The sequence below is a fragment of the Cydia strobilella genome, chromosome Z (genome assembly GCF_947568885.1).
Source record: "Cydia strobilella chromosome Z, ilCydStro3.1, whole genome shotgun sequence".
In the NCBI taxonomy this organism is placed as follows: domain Eukaryota; kingdom Metazoa; phylum Arthropoda; class Insecta; order Lepidoptera; family Tortricidae; genus Cydia; species Cydia strobilella.
This window is the reverse complement of record NC_086068.1, coordinates 3,363,729-3,374,719: the sequence shown is the minus strand read 5'-3', so window position 1 is coordinate 3,374,719 and position 10,991 is coordinate 3,363,729. Positions and strand designations below refer to the sequence as shown.

The 10,991-nt window shown below is 39.0% G+C and overlaps 1 protein-coding gene across 1 annotated transcript; it reads left to right on the top strand.

Moving 5' to 3' along the window:
* The first annotated feature begins 3,420 nt into the window (after window positions 1-3,420).
* LOC134753913 (LETM1 domain-containing protein 1) lies at window positions 3,421-10,768 on the top strand. Its single transcript, XM_063689877.1, has 4 exons — window positions 3,421-3,638; window positions 5,398-5,754; window positions 6,904-7,192; window positions 10,366-10,768. The coding sequence occupies exons 1-4, from the start codon at window positions 3,538-3,540 to the stop codon at window positions 10,687-10,689; spliced, it is 1,071 nt and encodes a 356-aa protein (XP_063545947.1). The 5' UTR covers window positions 3,421-3,537; the 3' UTR covers window positions 10,690-10,768.
* Window positions 10,769-10,991: the final 223 nt, after the last annotated feature.

Below are 10,991 nucleotides of genomic sequence, written 5' to 3'. Positions count from 1 at the left end.
AAAAGCAAACATTACTAATTTAGTGAGTCTGTTTTCAAAAAATTGATCTGATAAAAGGTAAGATAAGAAGACGTGCTAATAGAAACTAGTACTTGTTATTTCAATTAGGTAACAAAAGGTGTAAAATTTCACGGACTAAATCTATCAATTTTTCATTTTTGCGACTAAAATCGACACCGGCCTCTTAACTTATTTTGCCAATATTAGGTTGAAACTTTTGTGCATAGGTACACTTCTAAATATACAAAAAGTATCTATAGTTGTGCCGTTCTCGAGAACAATATCAGACAGTAGCCAAATATAATTTTACAGCCTAGAAATAGCAGGTAATTACGTGTGGCGTCATATTTGGCCACTTTGGCTATGCTATAACCCTGTATTTGATGCAGATTGTAATAAAAATATGACCAATAAAAGATCTGAACAAGCTTTTTCAGTTTATTTAAACAAGAAGTAATGAAAAATCTAAAAAAATGCCCAACGAGAAATGAGTCACGATTTATGACTGAAATCCGGAAGTATTTGTCAAAGGGTTAATTCAAAAAATTTATAACTGCATTTTGCAAGTTTTTTATTAACTTGCAATGTACATATATACCTATGTATCAAAAAGGGTATAAGGGTATATAATAGGATAGAGCGGTACTGTCATAGTAAATTTTGTAACCACAGTAAATTCACTGCCATCTATCGACACACTTTAAAACAAAAAATGAAGATTTATAAAAATACGATAAAATGTATTTAAATATGGATAAATGATTTTTTTTATTAGCATTAATTATTTTTATGATTTTGACTTATGTTATGTCACTGATATCCGTTAAAATTGTTAAATAACAAACGAAATCATCAACGCCCTCTATACGAGAGTAGGCCAAAACTAGTGGCGCTATCTGATCGAGAATCAAATTTTCGTGATTATCAAGGCACGTTTTTTCCTTAGACTGTATCCATCTATTACGGAGTTATTTTTATCTTTGGTAGTAGCCTATATGTATATTTAACTCTCTACATATTACAATATGTAGAGAGTTAATGTGAAATTGTTCTTTGTGTTGTAAATAAAGGCTATTTTATTTATTTTATTTTTATTTATTTATATGTAGATTTGACACCTCGCAGAAAATTCTAGGGTATGGAGTTAAGGAGAAAACTCTTTTATGGCAAGTGTCCAGCTGTCAGCTATAAATAACAGTTCCAAATCTCTCCAGAGTGCCGCTAGAGTAACTAAGAACGTAGGCTTATGGATGGTATAGAAAGGATGCCAATCTCTTATAGCAGAATTGTTGCAAAAGTGACCGCTTTCAGCTTTAAATAATAGTTCCTAATCTCTCCGGTGGCACTAGTTAGGCTCTGGGACATGACTATAACATGAACCAACAAATAACCCGACCAAATTACGTAGGTTGTTTTTGGTAGTATTTCGGTTATGGATGGTATAGAAAGGATGCCAATCTCTTATGGCAGTATTGTTGCAAAAGTGACCGCTTTCAGCTTTAAATAATAGTTCCTAATCTCTCCGGTGGCGCTAGTTAGGCTCTGGGACATGAGTATAACATGAACCATATAACGCAACAAATAACCCGACCAAATTACGTAGGTTGTTTTTGGTAGTATTTCGGTGTATGGTGGCGCCGCCTAATTACTGTTTTTTGATGGACACTTTTCATACATAGAGATTTAGCTCCTTTATATAGTCTCTATGATTTCGGTGTATGGTGGCGCCGCCTAATTACTGTTTTTTGATGGACACTTTTCATACATAGAGATTTGGCTCCTTTATTTAGTCTCCATGACGTAAGCGTTATTGACTGTCAATGATTTGAAAATTTTTATCAAATATTCTAGGTATTGTAGCGACACAGTGGCAAAATACGACTCAATACGAGTAGGTTAAATACACGAGAGTAATGAAATAAGGATTTATTTAGCCAAATATTTGATGAAGATTGTCGTGCTCTTTTCGATACATTGCGGTATCTGATCAAACTTTAGAATACACTTTTACTTTACTTTAGTAGTCGGCAATGTAACTTAAATTGCATGCAATGCAAGTTTACCTCGTAGTCTAAACCTCGCTTTAAAGTTTTTTGAGTAACTAACTATGAACTAACTGGATAATCACGGGAGCTGGTGCCGATACTGCGGTGTTTCAAAGTTTAGTCTAAATAGAAATTTGTACTCGCAGGTGACTTACCCCGTTAGTCCGTTACGTAGTCCTCGTTTATCTACAATCGGCTAAAATTGATATTAATCACTATATAAGTGTGTACCTTGCGATAATTAATTTGAAGTCAGTTTGTCAACATGTCAAGTGTCCTGTCTCGGTGGCCAGAAGTCACCTTAGAGTTTTTATGTAAAAGAGGTTATGCCGAAAAGGAATTTGGCGCAGTAGCACCACCAGTATTCTTTATTGTGCCAAAGATCTTCTTCCTCGTGTTATCCCAGCATTTTGCCACGGCTCATGAGAGCCTGGGGTCCGCTTGACAACTAATCCCAAGAATTGGCGTTGGCACTAGTTTTTACGAAAGCGACTGCCACCTGACTTTTCAACCCAGAAGGTAAACTAATACTTAGGCCCTTTTGGGATCTAGGCTTTATTGCTCCAAAGTTACCTACTCGTAAATCTCGTAACACAACATATAAGCAAAGAGGATATAATATTATAGAGCAGTACTGTCATAGTAAATTTTGTAACCACAGTAAATTCACTGACATCTATCGACACACTTTAAAACTAACAATGAAGATTTATAAAAATACGATGAAATGTATTTAAATATGGATAAATGATTTTTTTTATTTGCATTAATTATTTTTATTATTTTGGCCCATGTTCTTTCACTGATATGTGTTAAAATTGTTAAATAACAACGCCCGTCAACGCCCTCTATACGAGAGTAAGCCAAAGGTAGTGGCGCCATCTGATCGAGAATCAAATTTTCGTGATTTTCGAGGCACGTTTTTTCCTTGGACTGTATCCATCTATTACGGAGTTATATCTATCTTTGATATAAGGTTCACAAAACAAAATGAGGGCTATCGTTTTTTTGCTCACCAGTTGGCGCCTCTGTTGATGGTGGTCCAAAAGACTACAGAACAGCTGTCAGTCATTGAAGTGACAAGTGACATTAGACATTTCGAACTATGGAAAAGACCACCATCTACACTAGCGCCCCTAGCGGCGAATTCATACGCGTTACCCCTCATTACTTACATTTTTTTCTAATCGGTTGAACACAGCACCTCCCTCTGTTGGACCCACATCGCAAACTTTTGGAGAAGCCTACACGATTGCCAAAAACACAATCATCCAAAACAAGTTACAAAAATACAAGTTTTAGTCTCTGGTTTTTGAGACGTCAACGTCAACTGAACTCAACTGTCAAATTTCAATTTTGACATTTTATGTACAGACGTTACACGGACGATACAGACTGAAAAGTCAACAAAAAAAATATAAAAATAATACTTGTAAAACACGTTCGGTTGTTATTTTTTAGTAGTTCCTTTGCAAATTGTTATTGTTTTTAGATGCCTTTACATAGGATTGTGACGTTATCGAGGTTGGTTACTCAATGTAGCCGGTCCAGCACGCTTTTGTTGAGTAAAACCCAGCAATCCTACAGTTGCAGGTTAGTCACGGCAACATTAACAACGTAAACAACTTCCAAGCCAAGTCCTCATTGTTTTTGATAAACAAGTTACGTATATCCCTAAAATAGACTTGTTTTTGTCAGGACTCGTTTAATATTTTTAAATTTTGCATTTTTGAACAACAGTTATTAGTAGAAGGCCACCGCGAGGTCACTAGGTATATGAAGTTTAGTTGAGTTTAAGCCACATGAACCGCTTAGATACTAGGGAAGTAACATTTTTCTTTGCATAAGACAGTTGGTGATGATTGATGAAAATGAAAACATTATTGTACAATCAGCACCTCTACTTTAGTTATGGGAGTGAATAAAAGTTGGGAACCTTGGGGTCATCCATTAATACAGGGGTCGGCAACAGGCTGCCCGTGGGCCGCATGTGGCCCGCGAACCTCTCACTTGCGGCCCGCGAGCCTCCATGTGGCAATTTTGTATGTAATTTTGACAAACGACAATACCTGATAAAGTCTGAGTATAGCAAAGTGCGGCCCGCATCAATTTCGTTAACTACTATGTGGCCCTTGGCTGCTAAAAGGTTGCCGACCTCTGCATTAATACATCACACGAATTTCTACGTTTTTTTGACCCTCCCTCCCCCCGGTGTGACGTCACATTTTATCAACTAAATCGGCAAATCGAATCAAGTATTATTAATAATGTATCAAAATATTTTTGACAAAAGAAATAATAAAAATTTCATAACCCAAAACTGATTAGGAAAGAAAACTAAATGAATAAAAACGATTATCGTTTCAAAAAGTTGTTATTTAACTGTATGGCGAATAAAATAATTTAAATCAATTTTCGGTTACTGATAAAGTTAAAGTGACGTCACAAAGTTTGTGCCTCCCCCCTCCCCCTTGTCACAACATGCCACATTTTCTTGACCCCCTCTCTCCCCCTAAACGTCTCGGAAGTATTTTGCTTGTAGCCTAAGCCACTGGGTTGAGTTAGAGGTTAGAGGCTTCTAATAATAGTTTAAGAACCTCTAATATACTATGTTGTAATTCTAAGACCTTTCGGAAAAGTATTGACATCAAATGTGTGGCTTGTATATAACAATAGGGTATTTGAGTACTAGTCAAATCAGTTTCTTTTCTCGAACTGTCGAAACGATTTTGCTGCTATGGAATTTATGTAAAACACTAGCATGTGACGTCACAATCAAATACGGGTTTTAAAATAGAAATTGTGTCTAAAAATAACTGTCTACATTCCTCTTCTGGTGCTTTATTTCATGCATGGTGTAAAATAATTTATTTTAAATACAGTCTATTTGGTAACAATTTCTTGGGTCCGACTGGGAACAAATCGAATTATTTTATGAAATATTTTTTGATTTGTGTTTTTTAAGTAGTCACACTACTATGTATAAACTATAAAATAAAATAGATAACATGCACCAAAGTCAAGTAAAGCTGAAGACGCGTGTTCAATTTCCACCTCGGCTACCGGTGGACCGAGTCACTTTTTCTGTAGTGTATGTTATCTATTTCGGTTTATAATTTCTTGGGTTTTTCAACTAGTCTGTTGATTTCAACAGTACTTATAATATGACAAATGCATATTTTATAAACTATTAGTACTATCTCGTGTCTGTACTAACCCTACCTTGCACCAATTTGAACGGGACAAAGTGAGATGTCATTATTAATGTCATATTTTCATAGAAATTCGCCTTAACCTTGATCCAACTCTATAACTTTATATTGTAATGCCTTTGCTTGAATTCTATTTCCAGATTTATCACTCTCGAAAACCCAAAACGTGGCAACCAATTAAAAAATGAGAAACTTCGAACGTACATTGTCGAACGATACATCCAATATGTCAAAGGTTACACCAAAGTGCTGGAAAACAGGTTCCCTAGAGCAATGCAAATGTACAGGGTATTCAGCGTTGGCATTAAGGATTTCCTGAAAGATTTGAAGACATATATTGGATTACGGATAAAAGTGGCCAGGGAACAGGGCTTCAGCAATATGAGTCGGCAGGATATTGAGCTGTACCAGAAAATGCCTTCAGACATGCTGAGAATAACACCGGTGTTGATATTGTCTGCCATACCCTTTGGAAACTATGTTATATTTCCTTTAGCGTAAGTATTTTTTTTTAATCATATTAGGCTAAGACTGTCAAATGCATTCTTATCTATTGTACTGCTGCTGTATTATTAAAGTAGAAAATAAAGACCGTAAGGAAAATTACGAAACAAGATTTCACATATAACAATTTTCGCATAATTATTATTATATGTGACGTGACTTCAACTTTTCCGATTTGATCTAGTTTACGCGTGACGCATGCATGCACGGATCTGAGACGTAGGCGCTACCAATGGGCCTCATAAGAAGGCTCAAGGTCACGCAAAGGGCAATGGAGAGAGCTATGCTCGGGGTTTCTCTGCGTGATAGAGTCAGAAATGATGATATCCGCAGTAGAACTAGGGTCACCGACTTAGCTCGCAGAATTGCAAACCTTAAGTGGCAGTGAGCGGGGCACATTGCTCGCAGAACTGATGGCCGGTGGGGCCGGAAGGTTCTGGAGTGGCGTCCCCGTACCGGAAGACGAACTGCCGGTAGGCCTCCAACGAGATGGAGCGACGACCTGGTGAAGGTCGCGGGAATTCGGTGGTTGCGAGCGGCACAGGATCGGTCGGAGTGGCGAGCCTTGGGGGAGGCCTATGTCCAGCAGTGGACGTCTATCGGCTGACATGATGATGATGATGATGATACATGCACAACTTGTGGGCTGTATGTTGAATGACTCAAACCTTATAATTAAGTTTATTTCTTGCGAAATTTACTTTGCACGAAGACAAACTTAGAGGCCTTGCCTCTGTCTATTTGTCTCCTCTAGTCTGCGGGGACAACATTATCGCAAAGGAAAATAAAAGAGCCGATTTTAGATTTAACGGTCGATTCTATTCGTTAATTTTTGATAAAATTTGGTAGGTAAATTTCAAGATCTCCTCATTTTGGAGGAAAAAAAAAACACTAAATCCCATTTTGGGATAAAAAAAACATATGTACCTAATATACCCTTGAGTGACAAAATTTTCATACAATATCATAAACTCAGAGGATGATTTTTTTAGGTCACACAGTGAAATTGCGCTTATGTTGTACAGAAACTACAGAATAAACAACTATCAAGTCACCAAATTTTATCAAAATCTTGACAAAACAAAAGCGACAACAAAATAAAAATCAGCCCATGTTAAATTGAATCATTTTCATTTTTCCAGCTTCCTCAAACCACGGTCACTTCTCTGCTCACACTTCTGGTCGATCCAGCAACGCGCTGAATTCACCACACAAGAGCTGGCCGAACGACTCCGAAACAACAAGCCCGTATTCAGAGCACTGCAGGCAAAATTGGAATCTATCCCTGACAGCGATTTGAAGGATAAGTGGACGAGAGTCATTGGGCTGTTAGGGTCGGGTGTCCATCCGTCGGCGCTGGAGATATTGGCTTGTAAGGAGCTGTTTGCGAAGGAGCCTTACAGTCTGAATAGTTTGACCTATGCACACAAAGTAAGTACATTACACTTGTTCATACCTTGTTTTTGTCAGGACCACTACTGTATCACAGATTAATAAATAGTTACTACGTATTACGTAACAGATACATCATTCCCATACTAAAGCGAAAACCTACGCTATAATAGCCTACAAAATCTTAATAATAATACCTGCTGCTCAGGACGAGAAGAAATGTATCATAAGTACGCGCACAAAGAGTCGAGACTGCCTTGCTCGCCGTTTGAGTCACGTGCCAACGCGTCATCGTTAAGAATGCGCTAGGGTTGTACTGTTAATTATGTTATTATTGTAATAAAACCAATGTTGCGAATCAACCATATTTTTTATTAGTCAATCAAATATAAAAACAACCTGACTCAAAAAACTCCTTAATTTACGATTTACCTACTTATGTTCAAAGAAATAAATGGTGACAAAATTCATAGATAGATTTAAAACACTACTCACCTTTCTTCGTCTCTCGGAAGTGAAAAAAACGACAAATCTTCCTTTGTTTTTTGACTTTTACACCTATCTACTGCACAATAATTACGTGGTTTCTGCATTTCGAAGCGTTGGCGCGGGAAACGTGCGGTGCGAGCGCACAGGCGGGCGTTCGGCGGCCCTTGTCGGTTGTATCGTTGACGATACGCCGAGCGGTAGGCATATAGCGCGTGGCCTTGAGCGAGTGAAGGAGGCCTGCCTGTATTGCTGTACGTATTTATCACGTGAGCCGATATTATAAAGCTAGTTACGTTACGCAGTAGGGTCAAAAAAAATTTCACCTTAGCAGCTCGAACAAGTCTACTTTCGTCACTCCCTAGAGGAAAGTGCGACTTTCCTCACTCCAGGGAGTGAAACAAAGTAGCTTTTTAATTTTGTGAAGGCCATGAACTGCCACTTCATACTTCGGGGTCTATTACAAATTAGAAATACATTTTAACCTTTAATATGTTCTCACTACTGAGGTGAAAAATTATGTGTGCAACACGAGAGCAAAGTTATTTTACATCTCATGTTTTTGAGTCCCTCGCTACGCTCAAGATTCTGACTTAGAATCACTCCCTTCACTCGTGATTCAATTATAGAATCTTTCGCTTACTCGGGACTCAAAATCAACAATCGCAAGGAAAACCAACTTTCCTCTCTTGTTGCACAAATAACTATTTCGTTGTCTTGTTTTTTTTGTCCCCAAAAAATGTGACTGAGTGGAGCTTTTTGTATGGGGTGAAGGGCCCTCCACACTCGTGTGCGAATCGCGGCGGGAAGCCGCGAACGCGAGTGTGGAGTCGATTTCGCTGAATAGCGAACTAGACTCCACACTCGCGTTCGCGGCTTCGCGCCGTGATTCGCGCATTAGTGTGGAGGGCCCTTTAAATTTTTTTATTTTTATTTATTTGATAAAAGACAAAAATAGAAGTGTGACGAGAGTGGTCAAAAACAAAACCACGAATGTGTGCGAGTGAATCTTTAATATGCACGTTTTTTTGGGTTCCGTACCCAAAGGGTAAAAATGGGACCCTATTACTAAGACTCCACTGTCCGTCTGTCTGTCACCAGGCTGTATCTCATGAACCGTGATAGCTAGACAGTTGAAATTTTCACAGATGATGTATTTCTGTTACCGCTATAACAACAAATACAAGTACGGAACCCTCGGTGGGCGAGTCCGACTAGCACTTAACCTCGTCCTGACGCCCGGCGTCTTACACGTATTACATAGGCCCTAATTAACTTCTGACTCTTTTAATAACGAAACTTCCGTGAGGCACTGACATAATAAATATATTAAACCAAGTCGATGACTGCTCGACATGTTTCGCTCCATAACGAGGAGCATTTTCAAAGAGCTCGCGCTGGTGGTTGGTGGTGTTAGTGGTTGGTGGGTGGTTTTGACTCTTTTTCAACTTGACAGAGTTAAATTTAAGGTGACAATTTTGGAAACCCAGTCGTCAAGAGGCTAAAGCAGCGTTTAGGTCAATAGTTGATATAATGTTTCTTGAAGTAATTTCAAACACTTCAGATTGTCGACTTAATCCAAAAATCGACTAAAATGATAGAATTATGGATTATTTTCGGAATCACCCAAACTTTCGCGTTTTGAACACATATTAAATCAGAGAATCCAGAGGCCGTGAGTTCAAGTCCCACCCAATGCAGTAATTTTTCCACTTTTAAATTTATGAACGAAACGATGAAGTGCACGACTATCTCAATATGACCACCATAAAGGAAGAGATCAAAAAATTCACTAAGAATTATATTGAGCGCCTGGCAAGGCATCCAAATCCACTGGCTTCAAAATTACTGGACAAGACTGAAACAGTACAAAGACTCAAAAGGAAGCACATCGTGCAAAATTAAAGCAGTGGTTAAGTGGGACGATGGTCTCCAAAACCCAAAAATTATATTGAATACAGCAAAACTGATTATAGTCGTTACCGACTGATGGCAGTTCAAACCAGAAAAAAAAAAAAAAAATTATTCTAAGCTTAATAGCATCGATCGCAGACGTTTCTGCTTGTTAAAAATTAACATATTAAATCACATTTAAAATCGGGTCTATCGCGAATTTATTTTGTTACCTTTACCCGATACCCCCGATAGACCCGATTTTAAATGTGATTTAATATCACCCAATATTATCAAATATTCTAAATTACTAGAATAACCATTCCAAAGCGCTTATCAAGGCCTTCAGCAAAAAGGCGTCTTCGAGCGCCTTGGCGCTGCCTAGGAACCAACTGCGCAACTTGGTCAGGGTGCTTACCGGGCACTGCGGCCTAAATAAGCACATGCACACCATGGGGAAACGTGACATGGGGCGGTGCAGACTCTGTATGGAGGCAGAGGAGACGCCCCTACACATCCTCACAGAGTGCCCCTGCCTAATGCGCACTCGTGACTTGATCCTGGGTGGACATATATTGCGCCCGGAGGAGTTAAAGTCTCTCGAAACCAAAAAGATCCTGCAGCTGTTTGAAGTTGCAGGTTTGGATCGAGAGTTGTAGTAGGTGGCGATCACAATAGATCAGAGATGGTCGCAGTGATACATAGGCTCTGGAGCCTTACATAGCCCCTAGAAAAGAAGAAGAAGAAGAAGAAATTACTAGAATTCATTACCTTTTTAGACAGTAAAACCTCATTTTGAAGTAAAGTCTTCACACTAATACTTTACATTCCAGGGCAGCCTACTAAACATGTACGGACAAAGCCGCGGCATTCTCCGGGTCTCCAAGCTCAAGCACAAAGCATTCATGTTCCTACAGTTAGACGGAGCGATCCTCCGCGAAGGAGGCGTCAGCGAACTATCTACCGAATCCTTAAGATACGCCTGCCATTTGCGGGGCCTTAACAGTAGCTATTTGACTAACCAGGACATGAGGAAGTGGTTAGAGATATGGCTTTCGATATCGCAACAAGTTGATAAAAGTACTTATTCGCTGCTGCTGCACTGTCCTATATTTTTAGCTTATAATCATCCACAGAATTGGATGTTGATATATTAGTGGTATTTGGTGTTGTGATAATGCATGCTTCATGGGCCTGCCGCATGCCAGTTTTCTTTAATCCCGTGAGTCCCAGGGGGGGGGGGGGGGGGGGGGGAATTAACCCATTCATGGCCAAGAACCGCCGAGCGTCTCATTACGCCGGGCCACCATACAAACCGTTTTTAGCTAAAACGCATGACTCAGCGTATGGGTCTCGAGCCTGGCGCGAACGGTAAATAAATCGCCGCTTATGAAGCCGACCAGCTGAACAACATTCAACATTTTTACTAACCACCTTTTTTCTGTGCCTATCAAAAAAA

Bases quoted from the DNA above. Each gene is read 5' to 3' on its own strand.
- LOC134753913 (XM_063689877.1), top strand. From the start codon at position 3,538: ATGCCTTTACATAGGATTGTGACGTTATCGAGGTTGGTTACTCAATGT. The intron at 5,755-6,903 runs GTAAGTATTTTT...TCATTTTTCCAG, and splicing joins TATGTTATATTTCCTTTAGC to CTTCCTCAAACCACGGTCAC. The intron at 7,193-10,365 runs GTAAGTACATTA...TTTACATTCCAG, and splicing joins GTTTGACCTATGCACACAAA to GGCAGCCTACTAAACATGTA.